Source organism: Mytilus edulis, chromosome 11, assembly GCF_963676685.1.
Source record: "Mytilus edulis chromosome 11, xbMytEdul2.2, whole genome shotgun sequence".
In the NCBI taxonomy this organism is placed as follows: Eukaryota; Metazoa; Mollusca; class Bivalvia; order Mytilida; family Mytilidae; genus Mytilus; species Mytilus edulis.
The window spans coordinates 77,540,126-77,567,422 of record NC_092354.1 but is presented as its reverse complement, the minus strand read 5'-3'; the positions used below and the strand labels follow the sequence as shown (position 1 = coordinate 77,567,422).

The 27,297-nt window shown below is 33.5% G+C and overlaps 1 protein-coding gene across 1 annotated transcript; it reads left to right on the top strand.

The window, feature by feature from the left end:
- On the top strand, positions 1 to 27,229 carry LOC139496337 (beta-hexosaminidase-like). The gene is made up of 8 exons (XM_071284853.1): positions 1 to 312; positions 16,126 to 16,830; positions 17,258 to 17,667; positions 21,792 to 22,532; positions 23,922 to 24,162; positions 24,516 to 24,768; positions 26,038 to 26,166; positions 27,013 to 27,229. The coding sequence occupies exons 1-8, from the start codon at positions 264 to 266 to the stop codon at positions 27,146 to 27,148; spliced, it is 2,664 nt and encodes an 887-aa protein (XP_071140954.1). The 5' UTR covers positions 1 to 263; the 3' UTR covers positions 27,149 to 27,229.
- The last annotated feature ends 68 nt before the right edge of the window (positions 27,230 to 27,297 follow it).

Sequence of the window (27,297 nt, the reverse complement as noted above, 5' to 3'; positions counted from 1 at the left end):
ACACTTACCTGTTATTTTATCAAACGGTTGACATGCGTAAAAGTTCATTAAATTTTGTTGACAAGTAATTCTAGACTCTTATATTGTTATCAATGTTTACACGTTGTTTGCGTAAAATAGCCACAACCACTTAAGATTTATTACTTATTTTTGTAATGTGGGAATGAATGCACATGACGTATTAACTCATCTGTGGCTTTTAACATTACGTTGAAACTTAAATTTTAAAAGCATACTAATTCATTGTGTGTACGGACTTAAAAATGGAAGTTATACAAATGATGGTACATGTGTGTGTGTTTATGGTGGCAGGTATGTTATATGTGTATATAAATGTAGGTTTTATATAAAGTGTTATAATTATTGTTCTATATTTAAAACAAAATATGTAAACCGGACACATCCATGTCGTACGAAGCCCTCGGGACACAATTCATTTGCACAAAATCAAAATTATATTGTTACATGTTACTATTGTTATTGTAGTTATTGACATGATTTGACATATTTTTATAGCCTTTTTCTTATGTTGAACTATAAAATAATAGTCCCAATTCAAAGGGAGGGTTAGCGCTCTCAAATGTGTTCAAACTCCACATTCTGTATGTGCCTGTCCCATGTCAGCTAGGAGTCTGTAGTCCAGTGGTTGTCGTTGGTTCATGTCTGTCATATTTTAAATTGTTTTGTTATGAATTAGGCCGTTACTTTCTTATTTGAATTGTTTCATATTTTTATAATGTCTTTTATAGCTGACTGTACGATATGGGTTTTTCACATTGTTGAAGGCCCTACGGTTGACTATGATTGCTTAATGTCCACTGCATATGCACTTAAGGGAAAACGGTACTATTTATTCTGCCATAGGCGACAATGTTAACATTTTCTAAATTTACCACTTTTTAAGATAAAAACCTGGATAAAACAGTTATATGTTGTGTTAGTACTTTATTACTCTGTTTTAAAAATTAAAGCCAAATAGTATCATGACCAACTTCCAACGGAGCTTGTTTATGTTATCCATGCCCACCGTCATTTTGCACCAAATTTATGAAATTTTGCAAGTCTTTTCGAATAATTCTCTAGAAAATATTTCAATAGGTTTTAAAATTTATATTGTAAATATACACACTGCAGTTATTCATAGATAAATAAAAAATAAATTGTACCCTTACATCCAATCACAGCGCTCCTAATTTGACTTCCTTCACCTGCCTTGGGTACAAAAAAAGGCCAACCTAATGCAGGGAAAATTAAATACTACCGTTTTCCCTATACTGTGACATAAAGATATAAAGAATTCTTATGACATTATTAATGCAATACTGGGCTATTGTGAAAACCTTGGCTATAATAAATACTTGTATGTCCCAAGTACTTAAAGAAACATAGATCATTTTATGTCCCCACCCCTACATGCTGGTTTACCTCATTCTCTACTTCTTTCAGAAAAGCCTTAATAAACAACCTGTATCCAATCATATCTTATCTTATTTAAAAAGAATGATAAATAGTTCCATTTAAACAGATAAAATGGACAGTTCCATTCAATTTGTATTCATTTTATCAAACATTTACAAGAAATGCACAAATTCAAGATTTTTCATACTAATCTCCATTCCATGCTTTAGTATATGCCATATTGTGGTTAAAAATTTTAGAGCTTGTTATAAAATCTATTATTCTGTCTTGAGATGATGAAAACAAAGATATTAGACACTTTAAACATTAAATATGCAAACTACTCAGCTGTAAAGTTGCCTTTGTTGCCTGCATTAATCAATGAAAAAGCTGAATTATGTCCCTTGGGAGTATTAATTTCCAACAAAAGTCCTTTCAAACAGTAGGAAATGAAAAATTATTTATGTCTGATATAATAAAAGAAAGAAACTACAAAATGAAGCACTTTTGAAATATTTGATGCATGCATTATCAAGAATGTGAACAATTCTTTACACAGGAGAGTATAAATTCTATGTAAATTTAGCCTCAAGTGGGCCTCTTTTTTTCTTAGATGAACAATTCTAACACTGAAAATGCTTCCAATGTGACCAAATATTGCCTAATTCCATAAACTGTACAAACTAAACCAGACAATTTCCCATTTTAATAGATTATGTTTACAGAAATACCCAAGTTATACATTTAGGGAATAACGCAGCAAAAAAGGCAAACATTTCAGTAAAAAATATTTGTCGCGACTTGAATTCTGGTGTTTCCAATTGAAAAAATCATTGCGAAAGGTGAAATCAAATACAAAAGAACTATAATATGGTGCATTTTACACAATATAGTTAATATTGACATCCTAGAATAAAGTTTTATATCATTACCAATCAATTTGACCTATCATGATGACTCAGCACTTTTCTCAACACAGTATTGTTCTCAGTAAAAAAATTTCTATTCTTTGTGATAAAAATCAAATGTACTAATCAAAAGCTTCAAAATAGTATAAAAGAATTGAAGTATGAGTGACTTTGATTTCCCTTGCTATCTTCAGTATAGGGAAAACGGTACTATTTATTCTGCCATAGGCGACAATGTTAACATTTTCTAAATTTACCACTTTTTAAGATAAAAACCTGGATAAAACAGTTATATGTTGTGTTAGTACTTTATTACTCTGTTTTAAAAATTAAAGCCAAATAGTATCATGACCAACTTCCAACGGAGCTTGTTTATGTTATCCATGCCCACCGTCATTTTGCACCAAATTTATGAAATTTTGCAAGTCTTTTCGAATAATTCTCTAGAAAATATTTCAATAGGTTTTAAAATTTATATTGTAAATATACACACTGCAGTTATTCATAGATAAATAAAAAATAAATTGTACCCTTACATCCAATCACAGCGCTCCTAATTTGACTTCCTTCACCTGCCTTGGGTACAAAAAAAGGCCAACCTAATGCAGGGAAAATTAAATACTACCGTTTTCCCTTAAGTGGACAATTGTCTTTTTAACAATATTCATAAAAGGATTGTAAGTGCTATATTATCGTGTATATTTATCTTTGGGTTTCTATCTGGTTTAACCTGTACATGTAACATTGATCTTAACAACCCATGTTATCGCTTGTGATTGATCGTGTAGATATTCAAGCTACATAATTATGTTCACGTTCAACTGTTTCATTATTTTTTTTCAAATCATATTTTATATAGAAATGAGAAGATGTGGTTAATTGATAATGAGATAACACTCCACAATAGACGAAATATGGAGTCTCTATTAAAAGTCCTTTTTAAAACTATTTTTGATACAATTACCTGCATGCATTTACTTGTAATATTGGCGCAAATGAAAGATTTTATTTTTTGGCGCAAATAAAAATATGGTTTGTTGCGCAAATGAAAGTATTTTTGGAGCAAATGAAATGCCAATTGGCGCAAAAGCAAAGCACCGGACGAAATGACACAGAAATTAACAACTATTATGGTTCGTTGTTCTTGTTCGTCTTCTTGAACCAATGAAACATTTTTTTTAAGATGAATCAATTCCAAATACTGTTTGGAATATCAACTCGCCTTGGATTTATATTTAAGAATTTTATTTTTGTGTTTCACTGTACATATATACCGGAGACATACAATGCACCCTATACATGTATCTGTAAGTGCTACTACTAATATAATGTTCATGTATTTAAACTGCATCCATCAGATCTGAGACAGATCTTATCAGTGTATCAGTATGTGCTAATACGACCGTAACATTTTACTTTAGAACACGCGATAACATTTTTAATATTGCAACCACAGCTAGCTATACATATTGTACACATACATTTGTAACAGGTAAACGTGCATACACTTTTGCAAATAAAGTCTCATGTTACATGTTTCCTACTTCCATGTCGAGCAAGCGATAATGTGGATATATTTTTTTGTAACAGTTTATTTTGAAGTCCTCTTCACGGTCCGCGTTTAAACTGTCGATTGCTATGAAAAATTAAAACTTATTTGGAGTTCTACAATTAATGTTTCATTTATGTTGCGAAAGTATATTTTTTTTGGAACTTATTTCTATCTCTAAATGCCGATTCATTAACTCTTCTGCATGCGTAACCCAACACATACACTTGTTGTTTTAATACTCTATCGTCATTCATTTTATTCAATCCACTGTTTGATTTGGGGTGGAATCCATCACATATCACCATACAAACACACATTAGGCAGTTATTGGGCAAATTGCATTGCTATGTAATGCTTCACATTACAATTACTTAGGAAAAACCAGCATGTTATATTACAATAATTTATGTATTTTGGACTATTACCTTACCAAAGTAATGCGTTATGTTACAAATTATATTACATTTTATACATTTCACTATCCAAAAAATATGTATACGATAGTTTATACTTAAATCTTAGTACCATTAAAAAAGTATTCAAAGATCCTTTTTCTGACTCAGAATTTGAAATGTTGGGTTACTAGATGTAAGAAGATTAGGTATGAGTGCCAATGAGACAACTGTAATAATTCATCCAAGTCACAATTTGTGAAAGAAAAGTTTACCGGGATTATATAGGGACACTCGTGTACAGTTGAACTTATATACAGCGTCAGCAGTCATAAGAAGTCTGATAAAATGGGATAGCAGGAACCAACATAGTGTTTTAACCTAATTCTTATTAATGTGATAATCATTTTACCTTTTTTTTTCTCTTTCTTTTACTTATACAATTTTCTAACTATCTGTTGTCGGCAGACGTGAACTTTATTAATTTGAATTACATTAAATGGTTGTGTCTCCTTATCAAACGACGACACCAGACTGACCAGTATCTACGTCAAACTTTTACACATTAGTGTACATGCTTTAGATATTAAGGTATTACGCATCATTCTCCAATCAAACAATCCTAGTCCTCCCATACTTCCGTCACAAATAGTCCTGTTGATTTAACCGAAATATTTCCTATCTTTTATTTTTATCTGTTTCCTTTTATATACGAAAGACGTTTATCCCTAGATTTTGTGTACTTAAGTCAAGTTTATGAAAAGTATGACTGAACCTAATCTTAAACTAAGATATGTTTTACCAATATACAAGCAATTAATGAAATATTACTACAATTAATAATATGTCAAAGTTACAAATCTTGAATCTTGTTTTAAATTAACAACTATGTCTATAGTGAATAAAAAGTGTCACTGTTATTGATATGAAGACATTTTTTTTGTGAATAATGTTTAAGCGAATGTTATTATTATTAATTTTTTTTTATGGTTAAATATGTATATAATTATTATATACATGCGTACTCATAACCGTCAAAAGTTGTATTTCGCATTCATATATTTAAAAAAATCAAACTATTTACCCTGAACATGTTTGTATTCCTATCATTTCTACTCATAATTCATTACTTGTATTATAGATCAGTCATTTCTACCCATAACTCATTACTTGTATTATAGATCAGTCATTTCTACCCATAATTCATTACTTGTATTATAGTTCAGTCATTTCTACCCATAATGCATTACTTGTATTATAGATCAGTGTCCGTATCTTCTTCTATACTATTAAACGAGAAAACCTCATTTTGTGTGTCGCTTCTCTTCCTTCCACAGTAAATCAATCATCATGCCTCTGTGTCCTATAGGTAACATGCATAGTCGCATTTGTCATCCATTCTTATGATTATTCAGATTGAGTTATTTTGGGAGAAAAACGACAAAAAAGGAGTCCGCATATGATTCCGTCATCGGACATACTTTTAGTCAAAGATAAGACTTCCGGGTTGAAACATGCACCAATATAACCAATGGTATGATAGATAACAAAAATGAAAAATAGATAAGCCAATCAGAGCGTTCTCCATATCATGGTGTTTAGATCGCAAGAACCACAACTATTATACCTCCTTATAGAGAACAATAATTTTTCGCGTCTATCTACATGTAAACTACGATTATACTACTTGAATATATAGAGACTCGCTGTATTCTTTCTACTGTTTTCTTTGAATGTTTACTATTTAAGGGGTCATACCAGCTGCATATATTTAAAAAAAAGTAAAACATGTGACACAAGTACAACCAATCGTATGATGGATAACAAAAATGAAAAATAAATAAGCCATTCAGAGCGTTCTCCATATCATGGTGTTTAGATCGCAAGAGTCACAACTATTATACCTCCTTAAAGAGGACAATTATTTTTCGCGTTTATCTACATGTACACTACGATTATACTACTTTAATATATTGAGACTCTCTGTATTCTCTCTACTGCTTTCTTTGAATGTTTACTATTTAAGGGGTCATACCACTTGCATATATATCAAAATAAGTAAAACATGCTCAACTTCATCTAAAACTACCTCGACCAAAAACTTTAACCGGAAGCGGGACAGACGGACGGACGGACGGACGGACGGACGAACGAACGAACGCACGGATGCACAGATTAGAAAACATAATGCCCATAAATGGGGCAAAAAAATATTGTTGAAAGGGAAAATAGTGATTTGGCAAAAATGAAGGTAAGGTAGAGATTAGAGGCAGGCAGGACCTTTTTCGAGGCGTCGGGAGCGGTGTTTTTAAGCTCGGGATTTGGGGGGTTGATCCTTACGGGATCCGGGAATATATTTTTCGATTTTGGGATTTCGGGATCAGGACTCCTCCGATCACCCCTCAAATAAGTCTTCGTCGGTCTAAGTCAGTTATACATGATTGATATCCTACCATTGGCAAGTAAATAAGGCTCTCAAAAGAAAAAGCACTGATAGAATTGTCCTAGAAGCTTATTTTATTAGACTAATAATGGTCTATATATAAGCAGTTACATTTATTTCATGTTTGAAATTGTGCAAATTTTTAAATTGATTTGACTTTTACCAAAAGAAGCATTGTAGCAAAGGAGAAGAATAATTGTGTTCTGAGGCCAGACACACGAATTGAATTTAACAGAAAAGAAACAAATACTAGTATCGGACTTTGTAAAAAGGGAGAGGGAAAAAGGGAGAGAGCTTTTCATAATACCTTTTATGAAATTTTCCATACATAATATCTTTTACAAAAAATCATCCTACAACCGTTCACAAGCTGTATATGCCCGCGATTTCGCGGGTGTGTTCTAGTATAACTTAAATCGGAAATGTGTATGATGTTTTGAAAAAAAACCTAATAAATCTGTTATAAATAAAAGGGGCTATTTTGTGGTTCTCCGATCTGATTATATTGTCATACTTTAATACTCTAGTCCCACTAGGCCACGATCGCACTACGATCTGTGAAAAAAATGCAAATTTTGATGATCGTAGTGCGATCGTGTAGATCGCAGTAAGGTCGTATCACGGTCGTGGTGAGGTCTTCAAGATCGTGAAGAGCGTGGCCAACTTTGAACATGTTCAAAACAATCGTGGTGCGGTCGTGGAGAAATCAGGTCGTAGTAGAAGCGTAGTGAGAGCGCACTGAGATCGTAGTAAGATCGTTACGGTCGCTGTACAATCGTAGCGAGAGCGTAGCGAAAGCGTGATTCTATTCGGAGAGACTGCGCTACGATCGCACAGCGACGTTATCACGACCTCACTACGACCATCACGTTCTCACTGCGACCCAACTACGCTTCCACTACGACTATACCAAGCTGTTCACGACCATAGTACGATTCTAGCACGCCCTTGCCGTCCTCGTCACGCTCTTCTTACGACCTGACTACGTTCACACTACGACCATCATTCTCATTGTCATTTCACATAAAATATATAAAAAAAGCTTCCTAGATTTTTTTTTTTAATGTAATTATTCATTTGCTCTAACGGCTCAACCATGCTTTTCGTTTTTATATAGATTAGACCGTTGGTTTTCCAGTATAAATGGTTTAACACTAGTAATATTTTGGGTCCTTTATAACGTGCTGATTGATGTGAGCCAAGGCTCCGTGTTGAAGGCCGTACCTTGGTCTATAATGGTTTACTTTTATAAATTATTACTTGGATGGAGAGTTGTCTCATTGGCACTCATACCACATCTTCCTATATATATTGATACATCTATGCCATCTCTGCTATCGTTCACTAAAATATCGTCATTGAGCTTTATGGACCAGCAATATGTTGTAATTTAGGTTGGATTGGTCGGTCCGACATCTCTGCTTGATCAGGATTCGTTACGTTGCTCCCTCTGCCTCTACTTCAACTCCTACCACCATGCCCACGTGAACTGGTAGATTTTGGTGGCATTAATTTTACCGAGCCTGTAAACGAAGCCATGACCACACGCCTTCCGAGCTAGCACGTACATGTACATTTAGGAGAAAGTTGGAAGAATTACTCTAATTAACCGTTGATCGATATGTTCGGTCATATTTCTTTTTTTTGTACATCATCTTTTTTTAATTGGCTTATTGAAAAAGTTTGTTTTCGAGATGACAAGTAACAAGCTATCATTTCAAATTCGTCAGGCAAGATGTAGTAAATATTCAAGGTTTCTTCGTATAGCAAGTTAGGAGATCTCGAAATTCTGATATGTTTACAAAACGACCAAACAAAAAGACATAAGTTTAAAAAACACGTAGAAAATTAAAGACCGAGGAACACGAAGCCCCACTAAAACCCGGAGATGATCTCAAGTGCTCCAAGGTATATCCATTGCTGTTACCGTATAAAGCACTATTTTCGTTTAATAATGTTCATAAGATATCGGTGTGTCAGTAATAATTACTCCCAATTTCATGATCTCTATGTCAGTTATAATCTCGAAATCTCCGTTAGATCAAAAGTTGACAATTACATGTATTCCAAATCTCAATTTATTCCTCAGATTGTTGTGTCATTGATGAATACTTACAATCTGTATTGGTTCATATGATCGAAATGTCATTGACGATTACTTCAATCTATGTTTCTTCATAAAATCGTTGTGTCATAAGCGTTTACTCCAAAATCTACGTTAACTTTGTTCATACATGTAAGCTCGCTGTGTCACTTATGATTACTGTTTATACATATCCAGCTATCTCCGTCATCACGTGACTTTTACACTTCTGTTGTATATCATTAATGGCCGATAGATTATCAATGAAAGTGAACGGGGTACATAGATAAAACGGTCATAACTTTTTTGTTATAAAGTATATTTTTCCTTCCAACCCCGCGTTTTACAGTTTATAAATTTTTACAATTAAATATGTTTTAAGTTTCAGTTCAGAAATATGATTTCGTGCTTCGAAATAAGTTTAAAAATTGAGGTGACATAGCCTTACTTTACTTTAGTCTGTACTGTTCCGCCTATATCAGACGACCCACTTTTCAGTGTGAATATCATACGTATATATATTATCAGTTAATCCAATGCACTAGTATTGATTGTTTATACACATTAACCACCACCTCTATTTACACACGAGAATGAATACATCCCATGAATATATACATGACCGAAACTGGAGCGCAAGTCATTGGACTCTAAAAAGTTCGTTGCTCCATTTCAAATTATCAATTGTCACATTTGCACACTTATTCATTAAGCTGTTTGATATTGATTTATTAGTACTACCTCAATAAATTCGATCGTACCTGATGTAACTTAAAACATAGTCCTCTAGTAATACATTCCACTTTAAAAACATCGCCTCTGGACAGAAAATGAAATACACTGCAGTCGATAATTAACTGTAAAGTGTTGATTTCGGAACTAAATAGTTCATCATAAAGTTTAGTAGTTACAACATCTTTAATAAAAGTTTTTAGACTCTGTATAAAACTGTTTCTCACATTATCTAAACTACTGCATCTCAAGATAAAATGTAACCGATTCTCATCCTCAATTCCACATAGCGGACAGATTGCACTAATTTGTCGTTTACTAAATTTAGACTTATCACATTGTAGAGTATAAGTGTTACATGCTAACTTAGATTTGATACAGGCACGTAAGGTAGAGTAAGGTTCAGATCCACAAGTATTCCAAATAGAATGAATGCTTCCAAATTCAGCATCAGTATAGTTTAAAAGGTTTAAAGATGATTTTTCTGACGCTTCAGATTTTAGTTTAGTTATCCAGTAGTAGTTTACTAAGGAGTTAACCAGTTTTTTCCATTTTGACTTTGAAGGAGGGTTGACAAGTAGATCATGAGGTGACGGCAGATCATATAATTCTGTAATTGTAACTACTTTACGAAACCAGCTGTTTGATGACTCGGTTTTCATTGCAAGTTGACGGAATGCTAAGTCACGTTCGACAGAGTTATCATTATCAATAATGTTTCTAAAAATACCAAGGATTCTTTTGTGGATTTCTGCTTCAATAGGAATTTGTCCAATTAATAGTAGAACTGCAGCATTTGCTGTACGGTCCGGTAAATGTTGAATACGTTTTAAAAGTTTCACAAAATATATTGTAATATTACTAATGTCTGTTTTTGAAAGCAGTATGACCTCAAGTCCATATAAAAGCCTGGGAATCACGTAGCAGCGGATAAGATGAAGTGAAACCTTAGGGTTGACTCCATTTAGTCCATAAAGTCCAGCACCCATCAGTGAGTAGACAGTCTGTCTGGCTAGTTGAATGCGACCAGGGACAACTTCTTTAGTGCCTAAACGGGAAAGTTTATCACGTTTAATACCGAGATGAACTGCGTTTTCCGGAGTATCCAAAATTTCACCGTTAATAGACCAGTCGAAAGAGTCAGCACATCTATAGTTTAATACACATGATTTTTGACTACTAATAAGATAACGAAATTTATTAGCATGAAAAGTTTGTAAATCTAACATAGACTGTATTTCGTATGGACAGTTTGAAACTAAGGTGACATCATCTGCGACTGTCGGAACTCCTACGTAGATTGAGCCAATATGAGAACCTAAACGATAGGTTTCGAGTGTAGTGAGAAGAGAGTTTATGAAAATCTTATAAGCGGTTGGGGACCAGACACCACCCTGTCGGACACCTTGAGATTCCAGGAATGTTCTTGACGTTTGTCCTTGCCATTTAATATTAGAGTTCAGCCCATTATACCAGTCCTTAAAGAGAAGCCAATTGTCACCACAAAGTCCAGCTTTATTCATTTCACGAAGAAGACCATCATGCCAAACTACATCGAAAGCACTTTTAGCATCAGTGAGTGCAATAATTAGTGGATTCCCATTCTCTTTAGCCTCAGTATGTAATTCACACAGCCTCCGTTGACATCTTCGTTAAAACTCGACAAAATTGCAATGGGACCTTTTTGTAAAATCAATTTTCTCAATTAATTTATTGTTACTTATATCCTTCCAACCTCTAAAAAGATCGACAACATATTTATTTAAAGTAAATGGCAAACCATATCAGTTCAGGTATTAAACTTTTTGCTTCGAAATTTGTTTGAAAAGTTCATATTTTGGCAGTCTTCAGCAATATTTTCAAAATGGCGGACACTGTTGAAGGTTCATAACGACACGACATGCCGGTATTCATTTAGTTATAAATCAAAAAGTAATATTTCAAATATTTATCAAAGTGTGTCTTTTTGTACTTAAGAAATTTCTTTTTTCACATGTTCTTCAATATATTTATTAGAAACAGTCTCTCACACTAAAAATAAAGATTTACATGCACCGACCATGCAGTTTAGAACATTGATAGCGTGGGGCAACATGGACATATATATTTTTGAAGATTTGTACGATGAAAATCGTAAAATTGTTAGATGCATGTCTTTTCAATAATTGTCTTACCTTAATGCAGCATATATTTAAACACTATTTCCCTCTGTGAAAGTGGATACATGCTATTTGTTTTGATAAAATTTCGAAGTTACATATAACAAAATGGCGACCAAATAATTTCAAACGTAGAGGATGTTCGACACTTAGTTTACACATGCAAATAATTCAATAAGATTTAACTGTTTGTATTGCAATTAAATATGACACGTTATTGTAACTCGTATGATAATTAAGGATAAAGCAAGATTGTGGAGATATTAATTAAGTCATCAACGTGATCAAACAAAACAAACATGGCAACCTGACCTAATCACGATGTAAATTTTGACACGACTTAATATATATATTAGTATTATACGATTGTTTATGAAATCATTTTATGATAATATTTTATATCAAGGAAAGGAAACCACGGATGGGTTGAAACAAAGATGCAATATCTATATATATATTTTTTGAAATTATTACTTGGGTAACCAGTACATTTTACATAACCATTATTAAACCAGTCACATACAGAGTTATCGAACCTAATTATGACTGGAATAGTTGCATATGATCTGTGTGAACATAAGATAGCTGTCAGTAGTAATAATCTTAATCCCCGTTAGTTCATAAGATAAATGTGGCATTGACGATTACTCCAAATCTCTATGTATTCATATGATTTCTGCGTGAATGACGAGTAATCCAAAATCTTAAAGTATGTTCGTGAGATAGCCGTGTCATTGACGAGCTCTCCAAATCTTTTGTTTGTACATAAGATAGCCATAATTATCATTGACAAGTTCTCCAAATCTGTGTTTGTTCAGAAGGTAACCGCGTCAATGACGAGTCCTCCAAATCTGTGTGTGTTCATAAGATAGCCGTGTCATTGACAAGTTATTCAAATCTGTGTTTGTTCATAAGATATCCGTGTCATTGACGTGTTCTCCAAATCTGTGTTTGTTCATAAGATAGCCGCGTCGTTGACGATTTTTCCAGATCTTCTTTTGTTCATAGAATTGTTGTTTCATTGGTGAATACTCCAATTCTTCGATTTTTCATATCAAGTTATTTTTGTCATTTACATTTACTCCAAATCTGTGTTTGTTAATAAGTTGCCCGCCGTGTGTTCATTAGTCTTAAATTGACATTGACGGTATCTTAAAATATCCGTTTGTTCATTTATATCAGAAAGACTTATATATATCTTTATTCTCAATAAACCATATACATAGGGAAAGAAAAGACAATTGTGTACAATATTTACAACAAGACCGAACAAACAAAAATAGTTGCTAAGACAATATACATGTATGAAGTCCATGTTAGCCAGGAGCATATACACCTGTGTTAATAATATTTATGAATTTACATAGTTTAATCAAGTCTGATTTGTTTTTTGGAGACATAATCTGTTTGTATTTGACAATAATTGCATTTTTTAAATAATAACGTGACAGACATTGTTTCCTGTTTTCTTTAAAGTATTTACATTCTAATATATAATGCAATTCATCACCAATATCATTTTAGTTACATAGAAGACAAATTCTATTTTTTCTAACTATATTGTTCCATCTACCCTGTTCAATAGGGAGCTTGTGATTTGTGGTCCTAAATCTACACAAATCAATAGACAGTTTGTTCCCAAGAATTTCAAAATAACCTTCTTTTTCAAAAAAATCTTTAAAAAGTTTGTAATTTAGTGCATTTGGCGAGTTTTCAAGTAAAGAATGCACGACTTGTACATGGTGACCTTTAAGTCTAAGCTGGATGAATGAAACACACCGCTTGCAATTTATAAAAGATTGCGTTTCCCATTTTGGGATACCACATTCATTCAGAATAGTCTTTATTCTGTTTAACCATGAAAAATTCACATTGTCATTATTAGACATGTGATAGCACAATTTATATAAAATATATGATAGTTTGGTCTCTTTACCCGAGTTAAATTTCCCCAAAATGAAATCAATCTAGTTTTTATGTCCAGGTCTATAGGATATCTCCCAAGCTCCCCATAAATCATATAAGAGGGTGTCGATGTTTTCAGACTTAATAACAATTTACAGAATTTTAGATGTACCCTTTCAATCATGTCGTTATTGCCAATACCCCATACTTCACAACCGTACAGTAGTATTGGCTTTACCATTTTATCAAATAAATCCAGCTGACTACATATAGAAAGATTATGTAGACGACCTAGTCTTAACACTTCGTAAAGAGCCTTGGTAGCTTTTTCTACATTAAACTGTTTTGTTTTATTAAAATTGCCTGTTCTTGTTAGAACTATTCCTAAGTAGTTAAATTCATCAACAATATCCAGTTTTTTGCAATTAAATAAAAATTAAAAATTACATGATGGTCGTCTCCTTGAAAAAAACACGACCTTTGTTTTATCAACATTAACTTTTAGCTTCCATACAGTACATCTGTGTAATCTTGGAAACAATCTAAACGTTTTTGGAGTTCAGTTTCTGATTCGGCCCTCAAAACAGTATCATCAGCGTACAGAATGATAAAAAGTTTTAAAAAAAATGTCAAGTTTTTCCTCAATCTTTTTTGACACTGATTTTAGACCCTCGAGGTTACAGTTTTGCAAAAAAGAATCAAGATCATTCAAAAATTAAAAAAAATAAAAGGCGATAAATGTTCGCCTTGTCTAACCCCGTTACTACATGGGAAGAAATCAGTTAAGGCATTGTTATATGAAATACATGACTTTGTACCTTGATACATTTTTACAATTACATTATACATGCATCCATTCATATTATTTAAAAGCATTTGGTACCACAGTACATCTCGCTATATCTTGTCAAAAGCCTTTTCGAAATCGACGAATGCACAAAACAGTTTTTTTTTTCTTTTTTAATTTCAAACAATGTATGAATCACAAATAATTATCGGTTTTTGAATAACCCTTTCTAAAACCACATTGGTTTTCGTTTAAAAAATGATTTTTTTAGGGAAAAGATTTATTTTTGTCCATCTGATGAGTTAAGCTTTTTTCAACTGAATTTTTATAGTTCGTTCTTATGTTGAACTGTTAAACCACTGTCCCAGGTTAGGGGGCGAGTTGGGATCCCGCTAACATGTTTAACCCTGCCACATAATTTATATATGTGCCTGTCCCAAGTCAGGAGCCTGTAATTCAGTGGTTGTAGTTTGTTTATGTGTTACATATTTGTTTTTCGTTCATTTTTTTTTACATAAATAAGGCCGTTAGATTTCTCATTTGAATTGTTTTACATTGTCTTATCGGGGACTTTTATAGCTGACTATGCGGTATAGGCTTTGCTCATTGTTGAAGGCCGTACGGTGACCTATAGTTGTTAATGTCTGTGTCATTTTGGTCTTTTGTGGATAGTGTTCTCATTAGCAATCATACCACATCTTCTTTTTTATATTAGTCGCTCGCATAAACTTGCGGTAAAAAGTGTCCCCATACAAATTAACTCAAAATGGTAATTGGTCTTCAATTTTTGGGGTCCAACTTGCTACCTTTATTTTTATAAACAGGCTTAATGTAACCAATTAGCCAACTGTCAGGTATAATACCAGTGAGAAATATAACGTTAAATAATTTTCGTATAATTCAATGAACAAACTAGCTGTAGACTTGATATATTCGTTTGTAAGATCAATACGAGACACTTTAATAAAATTATACGATCATCCCCAAATGCTTTATTATTTTTCAGGTTTCTGAAGCCGTTAAGAATTTCGTCTTTAGAAATTCTTCTGTTTAAATTTCCATTAAGCCTATCGACATCATTCGGGTTTAGAGTTGGAAAATCTGTATTTTCTTCAATTTCTGGGGCGGCGTTCAGATTTTTGAAAAAATCGAATAATTTGTTGATAGGGATGTCAGGTTGGTCTCTCTTTTTTCTACTGTTAAGTAATTTCCAATAATCTTTTGAGTTATTGGATTCCAATGTGTTAATTTTTATTTGTCATTTTCTTTCTATGTGCAATAATTGCTTTATCTAAAGTTTTTTTAGACTTCAAACCGTCTGTTCATAATAAGATTATCATGATTGTATTGAATGAGAAATACTCTAAATCTCCGTTGGTTATAATGTAGCTGTGTATTTGACGATTACTTTACATTTGTAATACCCTTTGTACCATATAACTATATATCTGATTATTTGTTAGAAAAGAAAACTGAACTCATGAATGGTTATGTTAAATTGACAGATAGTGACGCAACATGACTTACTTCAAATCGCTCCTGAGTTTTAGTTTGATTTTAAAACGAATTGCACCCTAACATGAAATAAGAAGTTTTTTTTTCTATTGTAGGTTATGTAAATTCACAAATATATACTAGTAGTAACACAACCCGATTATTATCAAATCGCTTCTGAGTTTGAGTCTGATTTTTTTTTTTTTTTTTTTTTTTTTTTTTTTTATCAAATTGCTCCCCAACATGATATTGGAACGTTTTTTCTATTGCAGGTTATGTAAATTCACAGATAGCAACTCAATCCGATTTAGACCAGATCGCTTCCGGTTTGGACATTAAAGTTGACATGGTGGAGAACCTTGATGATGGAAGTCGACATCTCTTTAAAGTGACGTTCAACAATAAGGCACCAAAGTCTCTGACAGGTGTCAACTGGAAAATATATTTTTTTAGTTTTTTCATTGTAGAATCTAAGCATATCCTTTCGAAAGATGGTCTGTATACTAAGCCCGAAGGATATACGCTTCCGAATGTCAATCTCAAAGTAATGCACGAAAACGGCTGTCTCTACTCAATGACACCTACAACCGGATTCAAAGAGTTACCTCAAAATGGAACGAGAGAAATAACATTTTATGCCGCTAATTGGGCTGTGTCTAAAACAGACATTCCACCAAACTGGTACATCTCAGCAGACGGACTAAATGCACGTGTTATCGATAGTACTAAGGAAGGATTTGTTGGGGAGTTTACCAGCGCAAAACAATGGAAGCGAAAGAAAGAAGATAAATATGACCCTTATTCTCCAATGTCACGTTATCAACGTTATAAAACAACAAAAACTGATGTCCAGATAAAAATGGTCATACCGACTCCAAAAGAAATAACTAACCTTGACACATCTAAACTGCTCAATATAACTGGAAAGGTGACAATAGTTCACAGTGGACTTGACAATGAAGCAGCATTTCTTACAGGTAAGGGAGCAACCATTTAACTTCAGCGGGGGAGGGAAAGGGGATGTCATAAAATCAGTTATTTTTTAAAAGTTTTTAGTTTACTAAATTGAATTAAAATGTTTTCCATTAATATGCACTGTAAGGTATGGGGTATTTTGCAATGAAATATTGTTTTATGAAAAGAAAAAAAAACATATTATGCTCTGATACAATATGTTTCAATGCTTCAACATGATAATCGTATGGAAATGTTAAGTATCTACATTCATATATAAGTCTTTGTGTTATGTTTTCCGAATGACAATTTGTCTTGAAAAGTGGTTTCTGTAAATCTTCAGTAATTAAAACGTAACAAAGGCGTACGTATGTTAATATTATTTAGAATAACAATGATATAATTTTCTTTCATAATATCTAAATAATGTTTTACAAAATCACTTTGCAGATAAATATAACTTTGATAGCAGTGCCACAGCTTCGGCTAATGGAGTCAATATATATTTGTCTATAAACAGCACCATACTTTCTGCGGAGGGATATAGTTTAACTGTGAATCCATCAGCAAAAACTGTTACCATATATGGAAAGACAAATGCTGGTGTGTTATATGGTGTCCAATCTCTACTTAGTCTTTTGTCACATGGCCTCAGTATACCACAGGTTGAGATCCGAGATGAGCCTCGATTTGAATTCAGAGGGATGTTTATTGATGTTGCAAGAAATTTTGTTTCAAAGAACGTTCTCGAAAAACTGATGGACTCAATGGCAATGTATAAACTGAACAAATTACATCTCCACCTGGCCGACGACGAAGGCTGGAGAATTGAAATTAATGGTTTACCAGAATTAACTCAGGTTAGTCAAATATAGAACCATTTCCAATGTTAAATGTATACTAGAACACACCCGCGAAATCGCGCGGGCATATACAGCTTGTGAACTGTTTTTTTGTAAAAGATATTATGTATGGAGAATAACATAAAGGTATCTCCCTTTTTCCAAAGTCCGATATTTGTTTCCTTTCTGTTGAATTCAATTATATTCGTGTTTCTGGCCTACAACCACAATTATTCTTCTTCTTTGCTACAATGCTTCTTTTGGTAAAAGTCAAATCAAATTAAAAATTTGCACCGTGTCAAACATGAAATAAATGTAACTGCTTATATATAGACCATTATTAGTCTAAAAAATATGCTTCTATGACAATCTATCAGTGCTTTTTTTTTTATAGCCTTATTAACATGCCAATGGTAGGATTTGAATCATGTATAAATGACTAATACCGACTAAGGCTAATTTGAGGGGTTGTCGATCGGAGGGGTCCTGATCCCGAAATCCCGGGCTTAAAACCATGAAATCCCGAGATGCAGAATTTAAAGAAATTCATATCCCGAAATCGAAAAATATATTCCCGGATCCCGTAAGGATCAATCCCCAAATCCCGAGCTTAAAAACACCCGATCCCGACGCCACAAAAAAGGTCCTGCCTCCCTCTAATCTCTACCTTACTTTCATTTTTGCCAAATCACTATTTTCCCTTTTAACAAATAATTTTTATGCCCCAATTATGGGCATTATGTTTTCTAGTCTGTGCATCCGTGCGTTTGTTTGTTCGATCGTCCGTCCGTCCGTCTCGTCCGTCTGTCCCACTTCAGGTAAAAGTTTTTGGACGAGGTAGTTTTAGATGAAGTTGAGCATGTTTTACTTATTTTAATATATATGCAAGTGGTATGACCCCTTAAATAGTAAACATTTCAAAGAAAACAGTAAACAGCATCAGGGACTTTCTATACTAACATAGAAATTCCCTGACAGAATACAGAGAGTCTCAGTCTGTATATTAAAGTAGTATAATCGTAGTTTACATGTAGATAAACGCGAAAAATATTTGTCTTCTCTAAGGAGGTATAATAGTTGTTATTTTTGCGATCTAAACACCATGATATGGAGAGCGCTCTACGATTGGTTGTACTTGTGTCACATATTTTACTTATTTTGATATAAATGCAACTGGTATGACCCCTTAAATAGTAAACATTTAAAAAAAAAACAGTAGACAGAATATTATACCTCCTTAGAGAGGACAATTATTTTTCGCGTTTATCTACATGTAAACTACGATTTTACTACTTTAATATAAAGAGACTCTCTGTATTCTGTCTACTGTTTTTTTTTAAATGTTTACTATTTAAGGGGTCATACCAGTTGCATTTATATTAGAATAAGTAAAATATGTGACACAAGTACAACCAATCGTAGAGCGCTCTCCATATCATGGTGTTTAGATCGCAAAAATAACAACTATTATACCTATAATAGTTGTGGTTCTTGTGATCTAAACACCACGATATGGAGAACGCTCTGATTGACTTATCTATTTTTCATTTTTGTTATCTATCATACGATTGGTTGTATTTGTGCATGTTTCAAACCGGAAGTCTTATCTATGACTAAAATTCAGTCTTATGACGGAATCATATCCGGACTCCTTTTTGTCGTTTTTTGTCGAGCCTGCAACTTTTGTTGCAGAAAGCTCGACATAGGGATAGTGATCCGGCGGCGGCTACGGCGGCGGTGTTAGCTCACTTCTTAAAAGCTATATATTTTAGAAGGTGGAAGACCTGGATGCTTCATATTTTGTATATAGATGCCTCATGTTACGAAGTTTCCGTCACTCACATGTCCATTGTCATTGACCTCATTTTCATGGTTCAGTGACCACTTGAAAAAAAAGTTCAGATTTTTTATAATGTTAAATTCTCTCTTACTGTAAGTAATAGGATAACTATATTTAGTATGCGCGTACCTTGCAAGGTCCTCATGCCCGTCAGATAGTTTTCACTTGACCTCGACCTCATTTCATGGATCAGTGAACAAGGTTAAGTTTTGGTGGTCAAGTCCATATCTCAGATACTATAAGCAATAGGTCTAGTATATTCGGTGTATGGAAGGACTGTAAGGTGTACATGTCCAACTGGCAGGTGTCATCTGACCTTGACCTCATTTTCATGGTTCAGTGGTTATAGTTAAGTTTTTGTGTTTTGGTCTGTTTTTCTCATACTTTATGCAATAGGTTTGCTATATTTGTTGTATGGAATGATTGTAAGGTGTACATGTCTAGCGGGCAGATGTCATCTGACCTTGACCTCATTTTTATGGTTCAGTGGTCAAAGTTAAGTTTTTGAGTTTTGGTCTTTTTATCTAATACTTGATGTCATAGGTCAACTATATTTGGTGTATTGAAATATTTTAAGATCTATATGTCAGTCGTGCAGGTTTTATTTGACCTTGACCTGGTTTTCACAGTTCATTGCTCAGTGTTAAGTTTTTGTGTCTTGGTCTATTTTCTTAAACTATAAGCAATAGGTCAACTATATTGTATGGAAGCATTGTTAGCTGTACATGTCTGTCTGGCATATGGTTCAACTGACCTTGACCTCATTTTCATGGTTCATGTTAAGTTTATCTGACAGTCGTAATAAAGCTTTATATTTAGGAGTATCAACATAATATCAATGATTAGTAAAGAAGGCGAGACATTTCAGTGTGTGCACTCTTGTCTCCCAAAAGAACTCAATCTGAATAATCATAAGAATGGATGACAAATGCGACTATGCATGTTACCTATAGGACAAAGAGGCATGGTGATTGATTTATTGTGGAAGGAAGAGAAGCGACACACAAAATGAGATCTTCTCGTTTAATAGTATAGATACATAACCAATAATTGAACTATTTTATATGTTTCATTGTATTGATACTTGACTGATGGCAAGATTTCAAGTTTTAAGCGTTTGATGACAGCTAGGTGTCATTTTATTTCAATGGGGCGTTTGACGCTTATTGTGTCCTGTTTGTGTCTTTAATATAGTGACCTTTGGGTAAACATGTATATTTAATTGAATTTGCCTTTGAATTTTGGTGTGGGTTTCTTACACATTTTGACCCTTTGTTTTATTTTGTCATATTAGTTTGGTGCTTATAACGTATGGTAACTGGATGTCGTTTTAGTTAAATTTGAATCTGCGAGATTTAAAATTTTTAAAGTCACATTGAATTGTAAGTTTTAAGCGCATTGTGGCTTATATGTGTTCTCTGGTTTGATTTTAAGTTAATATAAGGTTGGTATTATAATAAAGTTTGGTCACTTATATTTATTTTGACTCCATGCTTTTCAAGGACAGACTTTATTGAGAATGAAACAATTTCTCCTTCTCGCCAAATGACTAAATTATCCCCTTATTAAGCAACATTTCGTCTTCTCAGTATATATTATAGCAAACATTACAGATCAGGTTTTCAGGTGCACTACTGTTTGAATTATGTGAATTTGATAATACTACCTCCATATCATACTTAACCGACTTATTTGTGAAAATGAAATTATTTATTATGTCTGATATAACTACGCAGATTCAATGACACTCTTGTTATAAGTTGGACAAATAAAAGTTATGCAACTAAAATGAAATAAATCAGTGTATTGTTTGACAAGATAAAAAGAAATTGAAAACTAAAATATGTGAGGTTGTACAGAGAAATGAATAAATATAAAATATGCCGTTATTTTTCTCGTTTGAATTGTTTTAAATTGTGATTTCGTGGACTTTTATAGCTGACTTTGCGGTATGGGCTTTGTTCATTGTTGAAGGCCGTACGGTGACCTATAGTTGTTAATTTCTGTATCATATCGGTCTGTTGTGGAGAGTTGTTTCATTGGTAATCATACCACATCTTTTTATATACAACTGTGACATGTGTGACGAAAGTAGAAAATAAAATAAAACTTAAAAACAAATGATGGAATAATGATGTTTTTTTTTTTCAGAATTTGTGAGTCATTTCCCTTATATCAGTCCTCAATAGCTAATATCACTTTTTCTAAAGAACTGAGCATGTCTACGCTTTACTCTCAGTCACTCAACGAGTACCTAAGATCATATCTTTCAATACCCTTACTATCTACTCTGTCTTTTCAGGTTGGCTCTAAACGATGTCATAGTAACACTGAAGATGTTTGCTTGATACCACAATTAGGCTCTGGTCCTGATACTACTACATCCGGTTCAGGTTTTTACTCCATTCAAGAATACAAAGATATTTTAAGCTATGCTAAAAAACGCCATATTGAAGTAATTCCAGAAATAGACACACCAGGGCATGCACGCGCAGCTATCATCGCTATGGAGGCACGCTACCGGAACTTCAGCAATACAAATAACATGGAAGCGGAGAAGTACAGATTGATAGATCCAGATAATGAGTCTAAATTCTTATCTGTACAATATTTTAAAGACAATGCAGTTAATCCTTGCATTGAATCAACATACGTTTTTATTGAAAAAGTAGTTTCTGAGTTAAAAGCCATGCATACTGATGCTGGCCATCCGTTGAACATATATCATTTCGGAGGCGACGAGGTTGCAAAAACTGCATGGGTAAATTCAACAAAATGCGACCAACTTAATTTGAATTTTTCCGGAGACGCTGCATCAATCAGAAACGAATTAAAGAACTATTTCACTAAACGCGTAGCTAATATTACTTTTACTCATGGACTTAACATGGCTGGTTGGGAGGATGGGTTCAACGCGGGAGATGGTATGCCGTTTGATATAAGCATGTATCAGAACCAACACATCTACAGTAATGCCTGGGATAATGTTTGGGAATGGGGAGAAGCCAGACGTGCGTATAACTATGCCAACGCTGGTTACAAGGTAACGTATACTTATCCTTAGTCAGGAATCTGATGTTTGTTTATGTGGTTCATAAGTGTTTACCGTTTGCAGGTTTTCGTCGTTTTTTATTTAGATTAGACCGTTCGTTTTCCCAGTCGGATGGTTTTACACTAGTAATGTTTGAGGCCCTTTATAGCTTGCTGACTGGTGTGAGCCTAGGCTCCGTGTTTAAGACCGTATAGTACCATATAATGGTTTACATTTATAAATTGTGAGTTAGATGGAGAGTTGTCTCATTGGCATCCATTCCACATCTTCCTATATCCATTATAAGTACTATAAATGTCTTCTTCGAAAGCGCTGTCCGATGTTCCGTCAAAAGCCATAATAGCTCATTGAAACATTGCATCAAATGTAAATCAGAAAGATATTATAAAATTTCTAAAACTCTGTAGAACACAAGAAGTTTAAGTGATTCGGTACTGACATGATTTATTACATATAATTGTTCTTAATTCTTCGTGCATATAATTATTAGAAACTTATTGAGAAACTATGATCCAGACTGCCTAAATTTGATATAAGGGTACTGTTGTGCAGGTATATCTTGTTTCCCTCCTTTTTCCATATTGATACAGTTCTTTACCCGAGTGAAAATCTCGAAGAATTGAACCACTTTGGTTTATATTCACACTAAATTGTCTTTCTCTTTGCATATATTTTTGAACCATTTTTCTGTAATCGAGATTTTTTATGATCCTATTAATTTTAATGCCAAATTAGAGATTCCCCCCCCCCCCCCCCCCCATTTTCATGGTCTACTGAACATAGAAAATGATAGTGCGGATGTGGCATCCGTGTAATAGGGACACATTCTTGTTGCTCAAAATTTTCTGTTCTTTAAAAAGTAAAATCACAAAAATACTGAACTCCGAGGAAAATTCAAAACAGAAAAGTCCCTATTAGCATATAGCAAAATCAAAGGATAAAACCACAGGCACTTGTCTCAGAATTTTTTTTCCCTATATACCTTATTATATAATAAGGTATATAGGAAATTTTTTTTCAGAGACAAGTGCCTGTGGATAAAACACATCAAACGATTGGGCAACAACTGTCATATTCCTGGCTAGGTACAGGCATTTTTAAATGTAGAAAATGGTGGATTGAACCTGGTTTTATAGCGTTAAACCTTTCACTTAAATGACACCAACTTATTATTCTCTAATATATTATATATATATTTTTTTTGTCCCTAACGTCTGCGAAAATATTGTTGACGCGTTATTCTGCATATTTTGCCAATTATTCTCTATTCTTTAAACCTTACCCAGTTATTTTATGAATGCGAATATGCATTTAGACCCTCTTAAATTTTTTTTATTTCTAACATGGGTATAACAACGACAACATTTTTGTATTTTGTAGGTGATAATGTCACATGCAACTCACCTGTACTTTGATCATCCCTACGAGCCTGATCCAGAGGAGAGGGGATTGTATTGGGCCCCTAGATTTACGGACTCGTACAAATCATTTAGATTCCTTCCTGATAAATTATATGAAAACATAGATGTAACTCGAATGGGTGTTCCACTCAGTAAATCTGAAGTTTGCGGTGCAAATGACAAGAAATGTCCTGCTTTACAAAAACCAGAAAACATCGCAGGTGTGTATCTCTTTTACATTGTTAAAATGTTATGAAATATTTGTCTTTCGTTAATCAATTTAAAATACAAAACGTACAAATGATCAATATAAAAAAAAATCAGAATCATTACCATCAATTTTTGTTTTAAAATTTGTTTTACTACTTGTAAAGTTCTACTTGATAGTAAAACATCATTACGTTTTTTAATCGCTCAACACACGATAAATCTTGCATATCAGAAACGTGTGTCTTAGCAACAGATGACTTTATGTCCGTACATTTTTAGGATCCATTTTAGCCAAAATAAATGTATTCATTTTTTTTTTAAATATCTGTTAATAGCTTTAATTAAAATTATCTTTTATTATTAGGAATGCAAGGTCATCTTTGGTCGGAGACGGTATTAAGTGAGGACAACTTTTATTATATGATATTTCCCAGATTACTGGCCTTGGCAGAACGTGCCTGGCACAAAGCATCCTGGGAGAATGTTGCTGCCAAAACAAAACGAACCATGGAGATGAACAATGATTGGGATAGTTTTGCATCAACATTAGGCACGAAGGAGTTGAACCGATTGGATAGCATGGGAATAAATTATAGAGTTCCACCTCCAGGGGGAAGGTATGTAGCTTATTCATACACATATGTATAGCCTTCAAAGGAAGAAGGTATATATCCTTCTCAATTATTATAGAAGACCATGGGAATAAATTACAGAATCTCTCCTCCAGGGGAAATGTATTTTGCTTAATCATACACACTTGTTTATTCCTCCTAGGAAGAAAGTATATCTCTCTCAAAATAAGTATAGAAAATAGTAAATAATACCCCGGTGAAAGATATGTAGCCCCATCACACATAATACAACAAAGTCAAAACTCCTATGCATGAGGAAAATATGTATAATAGAATAATGGAAAGTTTCCATTCTCAATGTTCTTTGGGAGCTTTCATATACAATAATTAAATAAAAAATCCATCCCCAAGAGAGAGGTATGTACACATGCAGCTTACTCAAATAATAGAATACACATTATAAGATGATCCCCATTAGTACCTTACTCACTATATTAAAGTAAAGAAAGCCTTTCCTAAAGAAACAGGTAAATGCTTACTCAATAGCATAAAGTAAAGAATCCCAACTTGCTCTAAAGAATAACGTAAAGAACTCCTTTCCAACAGGGAAGGCATTTATTTAGCTTACTAAATAGATGAAAACTTATCACCCCTTTCATAAGAGGAAGGCATATAGCTACTGAATAGAATAAAGTAAAAAAGTAAAGAATACCTTCCCCAGATGAAATATATGTAGCTTACAAAATAGAATAAAGTAACAAATCCTTTCCCATGAATCAGGCATGTAGCTTACTCAAAAGAATAAAGTAACGAATCATTTGTTATCCATTTATATGTTTTTGTTGAAGAAAAAAGTATGGATATACTTCATTATGTGTACATAACATGGTTCTCTAGTAGAACAAAACATTCATAAAAAGGTCAACATGTAAAAGGTCAGTTTACAAAATGTTTGAATAAACAAAATTGACTGACAGACAAGAGTGCATAACCGTTAGTAGTGTAATACAGAAATAAAATATCATGTAATCTAAAAGAGGGACGAAAGATACCAAAGGGACAGTCAAACTCATAAATCTAAAACAAACTGACAACGCCATGGCTAAAAATGAAAAAGACAAACAAACAACAGCACACACGACACAACATAGAAAACTAAAGAATAAACAACACGAACCCCACCAAAAAACTAGGGGTGATCTCAGGTGCTCCGGAAGGGTAAGCAGATCCTGCTCCACATGCGGCACCCGTCGTGTTGCTTATGTGATAACAAATCCGGTAAATAGTCTAATTCGGTCACTAATTTGTTTGTAGTCTTGACGGTGACGAGATCAAACCTAACACAGCTTTCCCAGGACTGAGTGTAGAGTACAGCACCGACTCTCAGACGTGGAAGAGTGGAACGATACCATACACTGGATCACCTGTGTACCTAAGAACAAAGTAGGTATTATTCATATATATATTATATATGTATCAGTTATTGCTATTCTTTATTAGAGAAGAAAAAACGAACAGGCACTACCATGACACAAAACGAAAAACTAGCAGACAGACACAAGTCTAAAAAATATATCATAAGATTTAAAGACAAAGCAACTCCATAAAAACCTAGATGTGCTTCAGATGCTTCAGAAGTGAAAGTAGATCGTTTTCTGAATGTAAGTTTAAAACCAGGGATTAGTCTTTTTAAGTAAGTAACATTCATAGAAAAGAGGACGGGATTTTGGTATGGAAAATTGAAACATTTCCGACGTCATTTGTGCAACATATATTTCATAAAAGTCAACTTACTTGTTTTGGCTTTCATAATTTTTTTTAAAAAGGATTACTTTAAAACAAAACATCAAACGATGGGCACACGGTTTGTAAATGTTGAGAAATTGAAAGTTGACAAATAGAAAGGTGCAATCATCGCTTGTGTCTTAGATTGTTTTTGAAAATAGTCCATATATAAAGGAAATGTGGTTAAATAAGTAACAGTTCATCATTATGAGAAAAAGTACTCCATCTTTAAATTTAGCATGTGTAATCGTAGCTGCGGAACCGTAGCTCTTAGGTCCTTATGTTATTTTTTTACTATCTGCATACCATAGATATATGGTCCGCAAATAGGCAATATATAACATAAGAAACTAACAGTTCCGCATCTAGGGTAATCAATGTGTAAAGCCTTGAAACATCCAACGTTTTGATATTACTGACTTGGAGGGGGGGTGAATGCCTTACTACCATATATTGTAGTGTATTAACCTATTAAGTAAATTAACCTCATTGTTTTTTTAACAGATCTGCAGATGGCAAACGAACCAGTCGAGTTGTCCAGTTTTCTCCAATAACATCGTCCGCTCAGCTGATACAGATGTCTTTTACAACAGTTATATTGTGTTCAGTTTTTCTATATATATTTTTGCTCAAGGATTAATAAAATATGTTTCTCCTTTCCAATTTTACAATCGACTGTATGTTGTTTATTACTTTTATATTAAAGTTCTTAGTTTATGTACATTTTTTACTTTCGTTTTTGTTTGATAATACTGAAATCATCCAAAACCAGAACTATTACAAATAATT